General features: G+C 35.7%; 1 protein-coding gene across 1 annotated transcript in view; it reads left to right on the top strand.

The window, feature by feature from the left end:
* The window catches only part of AGMO (alkylglycerol monooxygenase), a 189,245-nt gene extending 174,123 nt beyond the window's left edge, over nucleotides 1-15,122 (top strand). The window contains exon 13 of the mRNA XM_064703304.1: nucleotides 13,731-15,122. Coding sequence (XP_064559374.1) covers nucleotides 13,731-13,811 — 81 coding nt within the window. The 3' untranslated portion in view covers nucleotides 13,812-15,122. The remainder of the gene's footprint in view (nucleotides 1-13,730) is intronic.
* Nucleotides 15,123-21,777: the final 6,655 nt, after the last annotated feature.

Raw genomic sequence — 21,777 nt, 5'->3', positions numbered from 1 at the left:
ATGTACCTATGATTTTCTATAAGGTTATCTTATTGGTGAGTTATTTTACTCATTAGGACATCATTTTTTAAAGGTGCGATATTTGTTCTCATTGCTAAAAAAAATGGATTTCTTTCAGATTTTCAGGCTTAATGCTGTATTTTTAATGTGTGTTCTCCTGTAGACTTCTGTAAGAGTATTTTTTAAGCATGCAGGCTTACTCAAAAAAACCAATGTGTTTGTATAGTACTTCTGAAAAATGGTATGGCTGATATGAAACTGCAAAAAGCTTCTAGTCTGAGAGAGCTTGAAGGATGTAGAAAAGGAGGATAATTTCAGTAAATATGAAAGGATTAATTATTAATGAGTTTAGGAGTAGAAAAAAAATTAAAAGGGCTAGCAGAGCCAAATATTTCAAATAATTAAACTAAAACTAGAGGTAAACATATTACCTAGATTAATTAGTCCTCAGAAAAACCTCCTTGATTCTTAATGAGCAATTGGCAATTTTTTTAATTCTTACTTTTAAATAGGTAGTTAGAGACTGATTTTTATTGTTGTGAAGGGATGCTTTATTTTGGGCAGACACCTGACTTTGTCAATTAGTTTGGAGAAAAAAAAATGGATGATTGCTCACTTTCTAACTGCTGGAGTATTAGTTTCTATTTTAAATATAATGGGACAGGAAATCAGAAAGGTCAGGCACTGGTGATTTGGAAGTGCAATACATGAGTTGCAAAGGAGTAAGACATGGTAGAATCAAACTCTAGTGTATAATACAGGGAGCGAAATTCCCGTAACACCTTTCCCTGTTTGAAGAGTTTTAGGCAAGGTGTAGCTTAGATACAGAAGGTTTTTTTCTGGATTCGTGACAAGCTCAGACTTGCTGGCTTGGTCAAGTGAAACCACTTATTCTTTCCTAGAAGGATTCGTCCATGATCCATCATGCTTGTGGTTTCTATCTCTCAGAAGGGAGCAGAAGCCTATATGGCTAAGCTATGAGATCACCACCTGGAGAAGATCTAACTTCATATCCTTATGCTTTAGAAATATTTTATCCTCCATGTTGGACTTGTCTTCACCAGCTTGGAAGCTTCTCTGGTTTGAAGGAGCGCTCAGACACTCAACAGTACCTTTGTGGAAGTGTCAAGCCAAAGCTATTGCTCTGTACTGGCTAGGAGAACAGTTTGTCTTTTAGAGCGAGGATATTGCAATGTCCTTTGATCCCTGAGCTGATGTAGAAAAAAGTGTCTGGTGTCTAGGTAGCAATCAAGATATAAAACCCAAAAAATGTGGGGGATTGAATGTAAGTGAAAGGTCTTGAAGGTCTTGATGAGCAATTGGGTGGAGAGGGATTGCTCTGAGGAAGAGTGGTCAGTGGCTGTTCAAGCAGCCTGGTGTGTGAACATCATTCAGAAGGAGAGAATTCATTTCGTGGAGAGAATGCCCTTTTGATTGTCTGTTGGGGAAAATGGCACTTTTATAGAGCTACTCTTTCCCAAAGCACTTTCCCAAAGATTTTGCAGACATCAGTATTCATCTTCTTACTTCCCTTGTTGATAGACAGATGTTTTTCCACTTCAGAGGAAAAAAGGCTGTAACAGGAGGGATAGGCACTGACTGCAGGTAGCAAACAGGTGTGCAACTATGAATGAGATGGATAGAGCTGTCCTCATTATAAGCAAATAAACTGGTGAGCTGTAAGCTTAACTCAGAGTGCTTCTGCTGATTAATTAAGCAATGAATAACCATTAAATCCAGGAGGTTTGCAGTCTTATATATTTGCTGTTCTGCTGTTTACTTATCAGCTATACCTATCTGCTATACAGTTTCTACTTATTAGTTCCATTTATTTACTGTGTTTTAACTGGACTAATTAATCACATTTAAGAAATACTTATGTAAAATTTCAGAAGGTAGAACTGGAGGAAAGTGTTCAATAGTGGCAGTATAAATGTTTCAAACCAGCCTATGTAACCTGTCCAGAACAGAAGCAGAGACTTTTGATCAAGTGTATCCATGAAAGGATCTTTGTACACCAATATGTATAGGCAAAAAAAATGGCTGCTATGAATAGTTACTAAACAGTATCATAAGCCTCATTCTAATGTAATTCAACTTCAATTAAATTTGTGAGGTAGCTGATGTAAATACAGTTCTGGGTCAAATCAGTTTATAATATAACTTTGCATAAGTGTTTTCTTTGACTTCAGAGTTACACTGGGGATAACTATGGCCCTGCAATGCAAAATCAAATCCATATTGTGACAATCAGCCTACTATCTGATGGAAGAAACAAATCTTTCTAGAAAATGCATGGGATATACGTATTTTATATATCCTTTTGAATGTCTATGTATGTATATATTTATATTCATACAGATATTCCCTTCTATGAATGATATTTTTTAACAGTTAAAAGTTCTCTGCTTTCATATCTAGGGTGATTATCCTGATCACTAAATTTCTGCTCAAAATGAGAAGATGAGGAGCACTAGCACATGCTTTCACATTTTCAGAGTTTGAAATTCAGAAAAAAAATCAGTTTTAAACACTTTTAGTGTTTAGACATTCAGTACCTGTGCTGCCAAGGTTTATTGAAAGCAGCTGGATGCCTGCCTCTGTCCTCCCCCTTTCTTGGAGCTACTGCCAGCACAGGTAGTCAGAAATGGAAAGCAGAGAAATATTTGAGCATCTGTGCTCTCTCCCGCTCTCTCTCTCTCTCAGGAAAACATCTGTGGCTTCCATAGGAAGCACTTCTTTTTTTCCATCAGCAAAGACTCTGGATACCCTTGGGTCCAGTTTTGGCTCAGCAAGCCAAGTGGGATGCAGTTTATGGCTTAAAACTTATGAGAGAAATCATTCAGGCAGTCCCATCCCTGGCAGAACACTGAGAGAAATTCCCCAGGCTGCAAGCCACATGTGGGTCTCTGACCTTTTATTAGCTCACCATGGGAGAGGTTAACAATTGTTGAGACTTCAGTCCTCCCTTTGACGAACAAATACAACAATACCAAATTGCCTTTCCAAGATGAGCATATTCAGGGCACAACATGCTTTTCAATGCAGGGTCCAATGTAGGGGGGAAGAAACCCCAAAACAAAAACCCAACCCAAAAACTTAGAACTAGAATAGGATATGTTGCTATAAAACTGAAGCCTGGATTGCTATTTTTTCCAACACTCGGCTATTGTTCATATTACTTTGATTTGTGAATTTTTAAAAGGAATATAATCATGAGACAGAAAGAAATTCTCACACCATTTTTAGCTCAGTGGTCAGTGCCGTGATTTATGGAACTAAGATTGCTCAATAGCTGGAGCAACATAAAAAATGCATGAAATTATCTGATTCTTAAGGATGTCTGTTGTATTTATCCAAGAACATTTTTGTTGAGATTAAAAAAAAAAAAAACAAAAAAAGGATTCATAATTATTGATATGAGGGTTGTCAGAATAAAAACACAGAAGGCCAAATCCATGTCTTTTTGAAATGGCTTTGTCTTCTCAGAAATTGCTGTAGTCAATGAAACTATCTTGGATTTTAGTAAAATAGAGAATGGAAAGTAGCTCTTTTTTTGGGGAAACAGTCACCGGCTTTTTGCAGCTAAGAAACTGTAGAGACTAATTATCTTGCTGTATGCTGCATAATCTATGGCAAAGTATGCAGATTGAATAGCCCAGCATTCCAGGCTTTTACCATAATTACTTGATTACTCTTTCAGTCTTAAAGGCAAATTATTTTTATTATGCAATCCAGTGGCTTTAGTGTAGAGTATGCTGAGTGTAAAATAGGAGCAAATTAGCTCATGCTTCTGCCATCAGCCTCTGCAGCTATTGTCTGAAGAGGCAATGCAAGCTGATCTCTGAATGTTATAGTCCTGTGACTTCTCTGATGGGAAGCAGGTTCAGCCACATTCAGTGCCAGAAACTGAGTAGGGAAGGTGGTGGTGGAAAGAAACATCAGATTCTGCTTTTCATACTTTTACTAAGGTGACAGCCACATCTGAGACTGAAATTGGTGAAGTGTTGCACAAGGTTGGTTATTGCAAAAAAAATAGTTGCTAAGTCATGGTTACTCCCTGTGCTGGGCAGACATACCTTTATTAACCACTGTTGGCAAAGTAGATCTGGGAAAAAGTGATTTAGAGGTGGAGAGTGCTTTTGTATTCATTGTAAATAAACAGAAATACCAAACTGGCAGAGATCCTGCCAGAAAGATCAAGTACAGCTACACAGAGACACATGCCTGTCTAACTATTTACAGACCAACTTCCATACATAGCTGATTCCAATGCCACACCATCCTTAAACCACCTATTATCTAATGAAAATTTCAGTTAGAAAAGGCCTAGAAAAAGCACTAGTTATCATCACTTATTTTTGTATTAGTCTTTTACATGTCAAAAGATTGATCTTACTCCCCTCCTGAGTATTTTTGTTTGTTTGTTTTCTCAAAAATACACAGCAGAATTGCTTCAAGCTTTCCTACAGGTCCATTTTTCTAAACCTTTCTATAATTCTTCTAGCTGCTTCATTACTATATCCAGCTTATCTATGTCTCCCTAAAGACTTCACCACCTTTCAGTCACTGAATCAGTACATTAAATGTTTCTTTTATATAATTCATATATAAAATATAACATAGTAATATATATGTGTTATATAATAGTTATTTATAAATGCTTCTGTTAATATCTTTCACATTGATACGGATATCTTTTTGTATCAGCATTTTTGTTTGAGACATGGTTCGTTTGTGAACTACTCTGACTCAAATTTTTTCTTATATACTCCTTATACACTCTTTCTTCTTATATACTCCTTCTTAATGATTATTCCTCACAGGATATTTGTGTATTTGGTTTCTCTCTCTAGTACCTCCCATCTCTACTCAGTTACATGTTTTCTTCAGCATCTCCAGATTTTTAAAAATGTATAATGAATCTCAAATTTTTTAGGAAAAGAGAAATGTTTAAATTTTTGTCTTGTTTTTATATTTTAGAAATGTTATATTATAAGTGCCAGCTTTTTCATCAAAATCCTGGTTTCTTTTGCATTTTGTGATCCAATCTTTAATTTTTCCTTTCTGGGTGTTTCTTCTGCAACTCAGTTCTGCATCTTCCATACAGAAGTTTCATTTGAACCATAGTCCTCTAGTTTTCCTATTAAAAAGTCACATAGATTACTTCCATGAGGCTTTTATTCTCTAACCTAATAAACAATACAATTCTATTGGCTTGACATAATAAGTGGGAATATGAATGATTTAGCTCATTTGAATACATTTGTGGTTAATATCAATAACAACTTCTATAATAGAAAAATGATGAATTTTTGGAATAAATGGGAGTTTCCCCAGGCAAGAATAGAATCAAAAAACCGCACCATCGGAACTCCTGAGAGCAAGGGAGAGAGACACCAACAGCCAGGACATCCAGTTTTCCATGTAAACGAATAGACATAGGGCTGGATCAACCTCAGTATATTTTTCTTTGTGAACTTAAAAACTTAAGAACAGTCACAGTTTATTGCCTTTGGCCTCAAAAGGGGGCTGGTCAGCAGGATTGCTGTGTTCCACCTTTAACGTGGACGTGTGCCTTCCATGGCAAGCCTTTTCCTTTATGGTATCAATGAATATTGACCCATTTCCTTCATTCAGAAATTGGTTGATTTGATTTTTTTAATGCTGAGAACAGCCTTCTCTGTTCTTCATTTTTCAATTAAAGGATTTATTTTTCCTTAAAACATGTTGGCTTTAAGAGCAGTCTTCATCTAGAGTGAATTTTAACCTTGATCTTCCCCTGTCTGTCTTGAATACTTTTCTGGTGTTTGTTCACTGTACTGGAAATCCCTTCTGCTTGTCACTCAATTGTTTTATCCCTCTCTGCACATTCTTAATCCTTTCTTTCACATTTGCCATTAGTCACAGAAGCCAGCTTTTCCCCATCACGTCTTTTCAACATCTGCAGCAAAGTTTTTCCCATCAGTGATCTAATGTCTGTGGGTTATGCTTAAAGGCTGGGATTACTTTTTTAATATTTTTCCCCACATAGAATGGAAAAATTTCCATTTTGGAGCTCATAGCTAGTCATCCTTCTCTCAAGAGGATATTTAGTATACCAGTGAGTGGAGATCACTTTGCAGCACCTTTGTCAGACTGAGCACTCTTGGTTCTCTTCACCAACTGCCAGGGTGGTTGTGCAATACAGCTACACTCTGAAATGAAGACATCCATATAGAAACAAAGAATATTTTATGCCTGCTAATGATGGAGGTATTGGACACTGCATTGCTTCAGTATGAAACTGTAGTTTGTATTAAACTGAAATAAAAATGAAAGGATTGAAGAGATTGGAATATGTCTGTAGATGCCTCTTTGGAAAATATTACACAGCCAGGTACTATCTTGTCCAAATTCTGAAATGTTATGTTTAGCAGTTTTTCTTCCATGTTCAAACTACCTTTTTTTCCCCCTGTAGCTGTAATTTTCCTGTATTTTCAAACTAGGATGAAAGCATAAAGGAGAGCTCCCTTCTGCATTGCTCCTTTAAATGAATTTGTCTCATCTTTTAAGTAAAACTATTTCCAAAGCAAGATTAAGCAGTGTGGTACCCAAAAAATTTTTTACAGCCATGACCATAGAAAAAACCTACCCTTACTCTTATATATATATATACAGCCTTTCTCACTTACAATACTGAATTTAAAAGCATTCAATTATTTAAGCCAAAGAGAACAATATAAATTTGATAAAATATAAGATCTGTGCTGTAATCTATCAGTTAAAGTAAAATGAGCTTTATATTTTTTCTAATAATGAAGATTAAACTCTTCTTTACATATAAATTAAATAATATCTTGTGAAGTGAAATGCTTCTTTACAGATATACATTTAACCCTACAAGTTGTGTTTGAGCTAGGAGCGATGCAGTGGGGTGTATGCAGTTATGTTACAGCTGCTGGGAGGTGTGAAAGTAAATGAGATGTTGCATCTCAATGGATACAACTCCTGTTTAAATGTTTATGATAAAAAATTCAAAAATTTTAGCCAAACTGAGAGATGACTACCTCACATATTTCATTTCTGCAATGAATGACTCAATAACTCTCTCAATCTCATTTGGCCTGTTTGCCTGCAACAGATTAAACAGGTATGTTTACTGGTTGGCTAAGTTTTTAATTTTGTTTTACCATCAGTTTTGTTACCTTCTCTAAAAGCCTTATTTTTAACTGTTGATTTAATGTTAACTTAATTGTTGATCTCATAAAATAATTGAGAAAATTTCCATGGCTCTTTTTACTCAAATTTGAGGCTAAATTGAGGCTGAAAAAAATAATAACATTTAAAATACAAAAGGTGATATTCAGAATTAAGGTCTTCTGAAACTGTTGATCTTTGAACTTGTTTTTCAGAGCCGTTTTGTAGAAATAAAACTAAAGCAATATGAAAGAAACTCTAAAATACTGTTGTGCTCTAGAATTGCAAATTGTAAATTTAAATTTTGTCCACAGGTTTTATGAAATTTTTAAGCACAGAGCATGATATATTCTAAACAGTAAAATTATTTTTTTTGGAAATTAATTGCAAAACTATGAAACAGGCTTGGTTCAGAAGTTCTTTTTCAATGTTTTTAAATTATAAAAAGGATTTTTCTATTTTAAATGGTTTTACTTTGAGATCAACTTGAAATAGATAAACATTTTAGGATGATCAAGAAATTTATAGATGGAATTAGGTAACGCTGTGGAATGTATTCTCAGATGTTTCAATGAAATACTATGAGGCAAATTTTGTACTGAAGAGATACAGAGTTTATAATCATGTTAATGAGTATGGTGTCGATACTGTCTCCAGGTTGCATTAGCTCATCATGAGGTGAAGATTTAATAATTATTAACATATTTTGGATTTCCTATTCATATGACTGACAGGAAAGCTTCCCACTTCAGTAACTATTTTTGTCTTTTGGGAAATGAGGTAAAATCTTCCTAATCCTGGTGCTTAGTTTGTGAATTATTCTGTGACTCAAGAGAAAAAGTAAGTCGTAGGTAACAGTTCAACAGGATACACTTATCTACACAAGCAATTTGAGAGGCAGTGGCCTGGCTTCCAGTGAAGGACATGATGCCAGATAACATGCTGCTTGCACATAAGCCATTTTAGGTCTAAATATAACTGCAATAGCACTGCCTGTGTAAAAATCCCCACGTATTTAACTGAGGAATGTGACTTACTAGCTTGTGTGCAATGCCAGGAAAGACAGAGTCAAGCTGGTGCTGTCGTGAGATTTAGCAGCTTATGTGCTTGCTAGCTCAGGCATCTCTGCAGTGCACTTGATTTCATACTGGGGATGTGTCCAGCTGTGAAAGCAACTGAGAAATAGATATTCTTTCTCCAGATCTTTCTTTGTCTTTCCTGGGTAGGTAATATAAGCCTTTTAAGGTATTTGGGCTTTTGCAGCCTAAGTTTTCATGCATTATCTAGCTTTAGAGTTTCAGACCATATTTTAATAAAAGAAGGAATGTTTAAAATATTTAACAGAATAAAAAGGAGGTGTATATATATCTTCCCTATTGTTTTCTCATTATTTGTTAATAGTGAGCAGAGATATGTCATAAAAGAAGAAACCACTCTGAGTGAACTATCAATATGCTTTGAGGGTGTTGGAAATACTTGGCTAAATCCTGTGTGTGCCAACAGAGTCTTAGTCATAGAGTTATAGAATAGTTAGGCTAAGAAGGAACCTCTAGAGATAGTCAGGTTCCACCTTCCCTGCAGTGAGCAGGGACATCAGATATGCACCTTGTTCTTGGTCAGGGGCATGCTGGATCTTTGAGACCTGCTGCACCAGTAGTCTGAAGGTGTGTCATGAGCCCTCATGGAGAATTTCCAAACATCTGCTGTTTTTTACAGAAATCTTGAACAAAAGCTGTGAAGCCACTATTATTGTAGCTCTCCCTGTTCCCTTGTATCCACAATTCCTTCGCGAAAAAAAGAAAAATTGGCTTTCCACTTTCTTCTGCATATATTTCCAAGTATGAGGGAGTCATCACACAGAGGAGGAACCTTCCTGTTTCCTAGCTTCTCTTCTCCGTCTATTATTATTGCCACTTTTTTTAAAGTGCAGTCTTCTTGGTCTGTGCACTGTACAACATTAGTGATTTCTGGATTTGCTACTAATGTAATGGCATTTCTCTACTAGCCTCAGACTGCTCGTCTCCAAACATTGTACTGAGAATGAAGATACATGCATTTGTTATCCAAATCCTGACTTCAAGAAATAGTAAACATCTTCCCCTAGTTACAAGACATAAATTTTCTGTCTCTTCTGTGTATTTCAGCACCTGTAACAGTCATTTGTAGAGAAATGGGGAAAAACATATGGTATTGGTGAAAACTGCATCATTTGGTTACTTGTGAAATCTAGAGTAGTTTGTTCAATCATTTTGTTATTAATATTAGAATTTTTCAGCTATTTTATCAGTTTATGATCTCCATTTTTAGCTTGAAAGGACAGTGACATTACCCAGACACAGTCCAGACAGAGTCTCAGACGAAGTCTAAAAATTACATTATCATTACTATTGATGGTATGAAGTTATGTCTCGTACCTGTGAGGAAGCCATGTCCAAATTTGTATATAAAGCACATAAAAAGAGCCTTAATCATGTTTAGTATCAGTTAAACTACTGTAGCATCACATTGACAATGCTCAGCATCACATTGAGAGGGCTAATTGTTTATCATATTTACTAGTATCAGGTCCACTCTATGATGTGACCAGCAAACTTAGTGAAATATGTGGATGTGCTGATCTTCCTGATCCATCTCCAGAGCTAAGAATACATTATCCAGCACAGAGGTGTTCAGAGAATTCAATATAATAAGCCCATTCATATGATGTTGTACCCCAGAAGTTGTGAATAACAGTTGCAGATTGTCTCTGCAGCAAAATTTGGACCAAACATATCTGGGCAGAATCTGAGAAATGTCAGAGAATCATTGAATGATTTAGGTTGGAAAGGATCTGAGGTGGTGTGGTTCAAGACTCTTCCCCCTCCTTAAAGCAGAACTACCTTTGGATATTTGTCTACATTTTTAGACCAATGTCTAAAGCCTTCTAATTCTATCCAGATGAAATCTGCAGGAGAAAAGAAAGACATCATGTCTAGGCATCTCAGATATACAAAGACATTACAAAAGAGAAAATGGCAGAAAACAACATTAGTGTTCAGCAACAAAGCTAATCATGCAGAAGTGGGTGCCTGAATTCAGCTAATGATTTTAAAGTACTTTAGAGCCTAATAAACTTCGATTGCTCCAGTGGGAATTTCCTGTGAATAGCAGACTCAGTCCTGCAGTCAATCCATTAGTTAAGCCATCTTTGTTCTTGTGAATAATGTTATTTGCATTTCTACAATTCAGGGAGAGAATATGGCCTGTATGGAAATAGACTATATGAAAAGAGGTAATGTAAATATTTGTGCTCTTCCAGCAGTCTAAAGGACAGTCTATGATTAATCTGTAGTTACTTGAACAGGTAAATGTAACAAGTGTTTATATTAAAGTGGCAAAAAGTTTGCATTAAACTTGGCTAAATATAGGGTTGTGAGAAATCCTGCTTTTAGACTTCTTCCATGTATGAATACTGTCCATAGTAATTTTTCATTTTAAGACAGGAGTGAAACTATTGTTCTTATGTCATATTGTTGGTGGGGAGGCTTTGTTCAGTGTAAAAAAAGAAAAAGGTATAATACTAAATTCTCTCTTTTTATTTCAAAACCAGATGAATTATGAAACCAGCATGTGAATATTTTTATCAAAAGACAAGTATTAGTGGTTTGGACAATATAAGAAGGAATGAGTATTCCTGTGAAAATAATTTAGAAAATTAAATAACTCAAAGCCAAACAGCCAAAAAAAAACCCCAACCCATTCGCATGTGAGTGCTGAGTAGAAAATACAAAATATCTGCACATAGGATTCAGGAAATATGTTTTCTCAAGGGCATTAGAAAAATACTGGTCAACTATAGTTCAGCTTGCCTGGTGGAATGCTCTTTGCTGCTTCCTGCTGCCCACACTATTGTCTGCTCTGAGTTCTGGCACGTATCGTCTCAGCTTTCCATTCCTGACATCACCTGATTGCACGATTCATTCAAGTGGGTCAAGCCTTGTAACTCCAAAATATGTAGCAGCAATCAAAAGAAACTCAACTCCAACCTACACAGCAAGTTTCTGCTTGGTAGTCCCATACAGCTGGCTCTGTTCAGGGCAGGTCAGCATTACAGCAGTACAGACAGCCAGAATTGCTGTCATGCAAGCAAGGATGTGGCCCCTTAATTTTTTATCCTGCTGTTTGGGTTTTTCTTAGCCCCTGCACCTCCCAGAACCTTGCAGCATTATTGTTTTCTGAATGCATTATTTCCATCAAATATTGGCAGTCCTGACATTGATAGGCAGTGAGTCAATAATAGAATTGATATATTTTATAGAATTGAAGCCAAACTAGTTTTGCAGATCCTCAGTGTGCAGTATGTGATTTTCCATTCTGGATATAATAGCTGTAATTCTAAATACTCCCCCACAAGCATTGATTGCATGCTTTAGGAAATTCACAGCAAAGAATTTAATTAAGAACGAAGAAACTGCATCACTTCATTTAAAAAAGAGAAATTCACCCGAGATATTTTGTTCATTTTCAGGCTATAATAGCAGTAACCATCTTTAGCTGAGGACATTTCCTGGGGCTTAATGGCCCATGGCTGTGCTTCTTCAGGTGATCATCATCATCTCCCAACAGTCATTAATCCCCTACGAATGCCCTGTACCTCAGTCATTAAATGTGCTTCTTCTAAAAATGAAATAGTTCTATATTTAATGCATCTTCCAGGAATAGGAATGATCTTTCTGAGGTGAAGAATGAAAAAAGTTTATTAATCTGTCAAAGAAGTACTAATTATGACAAGTGGATAAGTTCTGTTTCTGGAGATAGACAGAATTTTTCCACACTAAGAGCATGTTTTATGTAAGTCATTGTTTTATGTACATCACAATTTATACTCATCTCAGTTGCATAACAGCCAGATAAGAAATACAGATAGTTATTTGCAGTTAGATGTCTTCTGCAGAGCATCTCAGCATAGAAAAATCTCACCAAACATGCAGTGTGTGACTGCAGTACTGCTTAAAAAGACTTTCCTTTCCATGGCTGTGAAAATAGAGTTATACAGCTTTACAAGGTGTTTGTGATAATGCAAGAAAATAAAAAGAAGTTAAATTTTTCATACCCAAAGTCTGAAATTCTTACCAAAAAAATCTTTTGTTGAGCACTTTATGAGTCTTTCATGCAAATAGGCCTACAAGTACAATGCCAACAGCGTCATCAGAGGTTTTAAACACAGTAGACAGCCTACCCCTGCTCAAGTAGAATTAAAGCCATTAATGAAAGTAATTGAAATTCAGAAACAGATTAATGAATTGGGGGATTTTAGTTGTATTTTATTTGAATTTTACTTAGTTAGTTTACTTACTCCTACATTGTGCTCTTTTCATCTTGTGGTACTAAACATGCATATTGTACACCTAAAGTACACATTGCATGAAGCCTGTACCTGTTCCAAAAAGATTCTGAGAGTGATCAGAGCAGACACTGCCTTCACTGAGTGAAAAATTAGTACCTTTTGGGTATTATGATAATTTATTATTTATGTTGGACATTCCGATCCCATGTACTTCAGTGAGTGACTGTCTAGATAAAGACAGAAGTAGACCTTTGGGCCATGCATTATTAAATGTCAAATGTTAAATTATGTTAATGTTAAAATTAGAGCTCTCCTAGTCAGCACCTTTAGATTAGAGATTGATCTGAAAAAAGAATTATTACAACCTGACTTAAAAATTTCTTGTCAAAATGTTCTGTTTGTTTTAACAAGCAAAGAATTACATTATTAAAATATCTTTCAGTATAAACAAATTATTTTGTTTTACTCATGGAAAAAAAATCACTTCAGTAACCAATAACAACTGCCTAGATTTTGCAATTTTCCAAGTTAGAGAAATTTTTCTATGTGAAAGACAAAAGTTTTTTTTTTTTCAGAAAGTGTTAAATACAAAATATCACATGCACCCATGGGCATACACATTTTATCTTGCTCCATTGTGGGTTCTAGACAGAACTATCACCTAATTTACACTTTATTCTGAAATCTTTACTACTCATCCTAATGCAGTTTTCAGCAAATAAATCTTGAAAAAAAAATTATTAGATCTCTCAATAAACAATAAACTCACCAAATAAACAAAATTAAGTTGCAGAGAGCTGAGGACAAGGTAAAGAGTATTGCACTTTTAAGTTGTTTTCCATCTACCTTATATCTCATCCTAAACAGCAGGTTGGGAAATAAATACTTACGTATTGTATTGCAATTAGAACACTTATTTTGCTATAGATCCTGTTAAGGGTTATTCATACCTTATCATGCCACTTATAGTGTCAGCATTCTTCAGATCATTTGTCTGAATTCATCAGGAATGTCCACAATAAAGAGTAGTAGAGAAAAGAAAGCATCTTTTTCTAAAGTGAATTTATCAGTATACCTAGAATTCTTGGGGTTTTTTTCTCAAATTCTCTGTTTTCACTCATTCATTATGTTCACAGATCAAAAAAACTAAAAAAAAAAAACCACCAAAAAACCAAATCAACCCCATATAATGTATCTCATTCTCATTGTAAATTCTGTGTTGTAGGTCTTGTTTTCCCTCTCTGCTGCATTCTGGGGAATCCAAATTATGAAGCGGATCACTTCACTCAAAGATAAACACCACTGAAAGAGCAGATCTAACATCACCTTAAATGTGGAAACAGCACTTCAGAATAACCTTCTAAGTTCCTTGGAATTAATCAACCATGAATCATGCTGTATTGCAATTAGTTCACTTATGATATGAGAGATTTGTGATTTTCTATGAAGGATTGAAAGATTCCTAAGGGAGTATAATAATTTTATTTGATTTTTTAAAGAAATATTTAATTTCTTCACATTTTAAATAAAATATTCATTCACAGCATAGATTTTTGCATTCATAGGATTACAAGTTCTTCAAAACCATGTAAAACTATTTAAATTTTTGCAGTGATTTTGTTAGTAATAATATGTGAAAAGTGTTTTTCACAAGAGGAATAATTAAAATCATATCTGATGTAACCTGGTATAAAGTGATTGACTGTCTCCTTATTGAGGCTAAACATAAACATATGTGAATGTCATTTCTTCTGTAATGATTGAATTACACTAGAATCTCCATGTCATGCCCAATTCAGTGTTCATAGCATACAACTACATGAGGATGAGTAGTTGAGGTAAGAAAATTATTAAAAACAGCATGGTAAAATAACTTGACCTAGTATGAGTTGAAACATCTTCAGTAAAATTGGCTGATGCGTGCGTTGTATAATGCAGACATACAGCTTAGGCTGAGTTATTTACAGAATACACCTGCACTGCCAACTTCAGAGAGTGATCAAACCGGGATCTACACATGGGTATCCCACTGACACTCACGTGACAATATATTTGCAAGGCTGGGCCCTTAATTTCTGGTAGTTTCCTGCTGGGTGATGTCAGGGGAGATGCATGTCTTGTCTTTCAGAAGCTGCTGGAAAGATGGTGTGTACTAAGATAGGAAAATTAAATACAAATGGTAGAGGGAGTCTCCAAACAGCAGGACTGGCAAAAATACTGGATCTAGGTTGTTTTTCTTTCCTCACAGTCATCCAAATGTTTTTTTGGCTCCAAGCCTTTTAGAAGTGCTTAAAGTCAAGTAGCTAAAAAATGGAGTCTTAGATGCTTCAAACTAGTAATAATACCTGGATTTAAAAATGTGTTTAAGTTTGTGCTAAGCTTTTTTGCCCATTTCATTTTTTACCCATTTCATTTTCATGGCAGGGTAACAGACATCTCAGATTTAGAAAACCTATTTTGAATTAACTCATATTTTCACTCTCTAGCTGTAACAGATGCCACTGTCCATGGAAAGGGATGTTTCTAATAAATTTTCAGAATGTTATTTATATAAAATTGTCATTCTGTCTATTGATAGTATCATCTTAATTGTAAAATAGAATCATCAAAATGTTTGGATTGCAAGGAACCTTAATGATAGATTATTTAATATATAATTTTAAAAAATAACAGAATCTGATTCCAGAAGTACAATAAAATTACCAAGTTCTTTTGTGGCCCTGTGAGTTATTACACCTATATTTTCCAAATTTGTCATGGTGATACGGTCAGTTTAATATAACAAAGAATCATATTGAAAGCTTCTTTACTGAAATAAATCCTTCAAAGAGACAGGAAGAGGGAAAAAATCTAACATTTTATGCTTTTGAAAACTGGCAGTTTTGGAGGGGCAGCAATCAGGAATTAAGTAAAATTAAATTATTTTTAAAGCTGTCCTAATGAATGTCATGTATTTACAAGAGGAAAGGAATGTGATTTCAAGAGCAAGTATAGCATGTGTCTGATGAGGAGAACTTAGTCATTAAAGAAGAGGCCAAAAGAATTTCCACTTTTCCAAGGGTTTTTAGATCCAAATTTCCTGCTTCCAGGGACTTGCCATTGTGTACAGGTTTTTTGAAAGGAAGGTGCAGGAGAGTAGCAGCATCCTTCCATTGCATACTGATGAGTAGGGTCTGAGAACAGCTCCTTCAACTGAAGGCTTGAACAGACTCATGATGGGTGTCCAGGACTCCTGTGCTTCACAATAACATCAGCCAGGTATGTATAAGCAATCCTTTGGCTACAGACTGGAAGGTAGGATTTGCCATTCTTGGAGAAGAGAGTTCCAGGGACAGGCTCTTAGAAACACGTTTGCACCATTCTTTCAGTGGCTATGTGGTAAGTAACTACATCCCTGTCAACTTGCTTGTCACAAATTTTTTAAAATATAAATTTTATCATATTTTAGGCACCTAACATCACTACTGGATCTAGTTCATGCTGTCTTTATATCCACTGCAAAGAGTGAAATAATTATCCCAAAGGTGTCTGGGTGGGAGTCAGGAGTCAGGAGACTTTGGAGACCAATTGGCAACTGAGTTGAATTATGTGCAATTAATATATATCATGCAGTTAATTCAATTAATTTAATGCAAACTGCAAACAATTGTCATTGCTACCATGATATTTTGTTAAGCCAGCCTTCTCCCCTCAGTTTTTTAATATTCCATAACTTATTTCTTCATAATCTGACTACACTGTGTGGTTTGAACAATCATATGGGATCAAGTGAAATAAGATTAATTATTTCACTTACAGGGAGGACAGTAGTGTGAGGACAAAATATTTTGTAGAACTAACAGATATTGTGTAAGTAACTATCTTTCTTTTGGTAAACCACTCTTTCAGGTGGTTTAGAAAGAAAAATGTTCTAGACTAACAGCCTAGCCTCACATGTCCAAGCATGAAACTTCATAAATAATGTTTGCAATTTTCACTATTGCATAAGGCTTCCTTTTGTTCTTGTTTGTTATTAAACTCCCCAGTGATACACCTTAGGAGAAGAATGTGGATAAACAGAACTTTTTTTCATCAAGACTGTTAAAAAGCAATTCCCTGCTCCTACCAGCTGTTGTACAGTCACATCCCTACACATGGCCTTTCCTGGACTATGTACACAGCAATATCAAGTTACTGAAAACCCAGAAGTAAGCAGCTGAGTCCTGTGTCACTTGAGACCTGACCCTGCACCATTCAAGTCACCAAAAAGCTTGCTGCTGACCTCAGGATCAGGGCAGAGCATTCCCTGTATGAAAACAAGAATGATGTAATATTTACTACAATTCAAGCTTTGGTGAGCTGCATTGATTATAAGTAACAGAGTTGCACAATTTCTTTTTTCTGAGAGTGGCTAACATCGTATCCTTTCTGGTGTAATAAAACCAGAGCACTTTTTGGATAAATGCTGACAGTTAAAGCTGTAACCTACACCAGATATAAAGGACTCAGGGCACTTTCTCTTGTCTTTGTTGTCTTCAGTTTTCTCTCAGATTTGCAGGACTAAGGACATCATTGCTCGAACCATTACCTAAAGGGGGTAGTTGATCAGATATTTTAAAGCTTTTTTACAGCCAAATGTCTGTGAGCTTTCAGGAATTTATGCAGTCTGATAAGAAACTGCTAAACTGCATGTCACTAAAGGTAAGAGTTGTTTGGATTTTTCTTATTTGCTGTTTAATTTGTGGCAAAAAAAGCAAAATCTTAGCAATGTAGTTCATCAAGTAGAATAGTAACTCTCAGAGAATACTCAAAGCATTGCCTATTATGTAAACTATGATGCCTTTACTTGAAGTTTTTCTTAAAACTCCAGCCTCTGAAATGTTGTGAATAAAGAAATATTTTTGCCTGCTGAAAACAGGATCTATAAAAAGTTTAAAATCTAAAAGGCAAAAAAGATTTTAATCAGTAATATTTTAAAAGATTTCCCTTTTAAAAAACCCCAATGATTACATGAGGCTTGACTCATAGTTTTTAAGCATGGGATTGCTAGTGCTGAATGGGAAAAAAATATTCTTGGTCTATCCTCTTTCTGTAAAACCTCTGTTTCCAGCACAGGCATACACAATGCCTATGAGGCAGAGTTCTGCTGGGTTTCCTGGTTCCCTGCTGGTGTGTGACCAGCAATTCAGTTTAGAATTCAAACAAAGCAGACCACAAGCCAGCTCTCTGAGGGGCCCTGACCCTCAGTAACTCCCAGCACACGCAGACCTCACCACTGTATGCCCTGCTGCCTTCCCGCCCCAGCAGATGGGGAAAGCAAACAAGAGATGTACTGTGGACTTCCAGGGTTTTCTCTTTCTATAGAGAAAACAAGTGTTAAAATGCCATATTTGAAATTGAGGTGCAAACCACAACATAAAACAAAAATAAGATATCTCCCATGCTGGAGGAGCACTTCCATGTTAGTATCAAGGCCAATGGAAAGCTTGGCTCCGTTCTTTGTCTTTTTTGCCCCACCTATGGAAAACAGCAGAAAAATGTGGAAACATTGAGTAAGAATGAACTGCGGAGTGTCCTTGTGTTTATGGTTTGGCACAGAAAAGTGATACAAAATGAATTCTCTCCACCCCACCCCTTGATATATTTTTACTGCTTCCTCCTTTATTCTTTCTCACCATTTTTCTCTTTCTTGCTCTAGTGTTTATTCATCTTGTAAAATATCCTCTCCTTTCTTGCCTTAGGTTTGTTATGTGTGGAGGTACATAGTGTTATATTCTATATCCATAAATATTTTACTTTATTGTTTTTATTTTATTTTACTTTTTTAATTATTATTTTCTATTTGATGAGAGCAAATAGTTACCTAAAGGTGCCTACTTTCTTTACTGCTCCGATCAGTCTGATATCTTAATATTCAAAAAAACCCAATACACTGCTCATACATTGTTACTGTTATATTTATTTCACTTGTATTTGTCTAGTTTCCTCTAATGATTCATTTTCTATTTAAATTCCAGTAATATGGCTCTGTCCTTTCCCCAGTTTCTACTCACTCTCCTGCTACCTTGTTATTAATTCCTTGTAGTTACTTTTTGTCCTCTCAGCACCATGCTTTAGCTGTCACTGTCTCTTTGCTCCAAGATATACCACTGCAGTTCTTGTGGATCATTTTCTAACCTGCTGATTTTAATGTGGCAGATACAGCCCAGTAATAACAATGTTTGATTTAAAAGAGATTAAATTAATAAAGAAAATAATAGAACATTTTAAACACTATGGAATTTGTGGCATTTTCTGCTACTTAGGTTTTTTCCACAAATCTTGAATGCAAGTACTTATCAGCACATAAATTACAATTATAGATGTTTGCCAGGAAAGAAAAATACGGTAAGACAATTGAACTACAATTTTTTAGATCAAAGAATAGGTTATTAACTTTCTGAGTGTGATCATGTCTTTTGCTGCTGTCTGTCTGCATTGAGGTCATGAGGCTGTTATTTGAAGATAATGGCATTACTTTTTTGCCTCACGTAGCAGCATTTGTGATTTCAGATCTAACGGCGCTTTACCTTCTCTCCGCTCATGACTCATGGCTGACTCACTACCTTTAATCATTCTGAAAGCAAAGATTTTATTTTTGCTCTTCTTTTAATCACAGTGCAAAAAAAAAAAAAATACTTTGAAGGAAGGTAAAGTGTTACATACTGCAGCAGTGTAGGTATGTAACAATGTACTTATTTTTGTAAAACCTCAAGTATTCCCAGTGTTCTATCCATGACTATAAACTAGATTTCACAGTGGTGTCTAACAGAGGAAAGTCTGATGGTCAGGGATTGCTGGAAGAAATTAAAGGCAATTAAAGGCAAGTTTCTGAGTTTCTGAGAACAAAGTCTGTCATTGAAGGTCAGGTCACCTTTATTTTTATTTTATATATTAATTATTTTGTCTGAAATATAGCTGTAAGAGAAAAGTAATGTCTTCCTGATTTAATGGCCAATAATAAGGTATATACCTGAATAAATTTTTTCTTTGCTAACAATGTTCCTATTATTCATGAGAAAATCTATGAGTGTCTCATGCCTATAGTTTATTATGACTAATTTTGCTTGATAATTGGACTGTAGTATGTGTGTAAATGGCCTTATTAATGAAGAACAATTATCAATGATTTGTGCTACAGGGGAAGAATTATTCTTCAGTATTATTTTCCCCAGGTTTTCTCCTTGCAAGAAAGCCCAGGGGTAGAGTTAGAATTTGGCTACATAGTGCTAGGTATTATAGGATCACGAAAACTTGCTGTATTCTACTAATGGCTTCCTCCTTACACCTCTTTATGGAAACCTGTGGTATTTTTCCCAAGGAATCAACCAGCTTTTATGATGCTACATGCAAAACAGCTCATCTCTGAGCTGGCTGAGAGATATCTGAGCATTGGCAGAGATGGGCATTTTACTGTGTCAGGCACAGATACCTCTCAGCAAGGTGAGGTGACAAGTCTCCTTTCCTCAGCATTTTCAGGCAGGGAAGCACAGATGGACTTGAGCAGCAAAACTTGCAGAGCAAGAAAGGAGCACAGGCTATTGCAGTCTCTGCTGGGGGAGAGTGTGACCTGGCACAGGGACAGTTACAAGCCTATCACGATTACAGGCCCATCAGGCACAGAAGTGAACAGGTCAAAGTCACTGTCATTCAAGATAGATATTTAATAAGAACAGATATGACAGAGAAGACGGTCCACAAAGAGTTCCTGTGGCCTATTTGTGATGATGGTTGCTGTTATTATGCTTTCTTTGGGCTATTCCTGTTTAGGAATTTCTCAGTTACACTGTGTCTTGGATAAGTGCAAAGCAAATGGGTCTTCTCCTACAGATCAGGGATTTTTTAACAATATTTGAATAAAGAGGATGAAATGGTATGCTGGTGCATTTGAAGACTTGACATATATTCACCATACAAGTCGTTATGGTCCTATCAGATTCTATTGCACTTACATGCAAGATACGGAAATTAACCAAGATAGACCACTAGACCTTGTAGCTGTGATAAATACATCCACTAAAGAGGGTAATTTAGCACATTTCATACTGTAATTTTTTCTTCTAGAATGATGAATATACAGGATTGTATACAATGATTGTGAATCACCATCAGAAACTACTTTTTCTTAGTGGATGCTGAAGTCCATTATTTTAAAAAAATTCTTCCTTTTGAATTTTCAGAATAAACAAAAGTTCAGGTGATATTTACTCTAGATAGTATTTTACAAACAATAAAGTTGTAGGCAGTGTAACACAGAGTAGCAGCTATGAAGTTCATTTTTGTTAGTATGCTGAAGAAATTATCAGAGACGTCTTCTTGTAAGATTTTAGAGAGAAACAGTAGTGATGACTGATAAGTGTTAAAAAGAGTTATGAAATATTAATCAATATGCTATTAATATATGTAAAAGCAATTCAGCTTTTTAGTTCAGTTGCACAGTCTGAGCTCAGTCAAATTTGCCAAAAATGTGCACTGGGATGTTTTTGTTTTTTCTGGAAGATATTCTGGAACTTATGGAAAATGTAGTTATGTAGTCTAAATATACTCTGTGGAAAATATTCAACTATAAGGTCCATTTTCCTGTTGAGGAGATCTCAAGGAAACAGAATTAATACTGCTGAGTCCTTGAGCTTGTCTGGTTAGCAGATATACATTTGGTTTCTAAGATGTAGAGATTTATGTCTGAATTCTGACAGAATGGGATATGTAGATGAAGATTTGTGTTTTCCAGAAGGTAACTGATCTCTAGTAACTGCAGTAATTTCTGGGTACCTGCAGTCATAACCTCCATGTTTTTACTGACTACATATTCAGCAGATGGTGAGGTTAAAAAGGTGCAAAATAATAATACTACATGGCTGTGTGGTTCAACTAGGAAACAGCTTCTTAGGATAAGAGAGCCAAAATTGTATTGAAAAATATTTTCCTTTCATGTTTTCTATTTCTTATTTGCTTGTCTGGAGAAGATATGTTAATTTTTTTAACTATGCATTAAAAATTGTGCTAAAATTTTCAGCCTTTCATGGCTATGGTCATTGTGAGCTTGATATTATTTTCTTTACCTCTATAGCAAATATGGAATCACAGACTCACAGAGTATGCTCAGTTGGAAGGGATCCACAGGGATCATCAGAGACAGTTCCTGGCCCTGCAAAGTCACACCATTTGCCCAAGGATATTGTCCAAATGCATCTGGAGCTCTGTCAGGCTGGTGCTGGGACTGCTTCCCTGGGGAGCCTGTTCCAGTGCCCAGC

This window comes from Zonotrichia leucophrys, chromosome 2 (genome assembly GCF_028769735.1).
Source record: "Zonotrichia leucophrys gambelii isolate GWCS_2022_RI chromosome 2, RI_Zleu_2.0, whole genome shotgun sequence".
Taxonomy (NCBI): domain Eukaryota; kingdom Metazoa; phylum Chordata; class Aves; order Passeriformes; family Passerellidae; genus Zonotrichia; species Zonotrichia leucophrys.
Note: the sequence above shows the minus strand (reverse complement) of the source record. Positions and strands in the feature narration are given on the sequence as shown.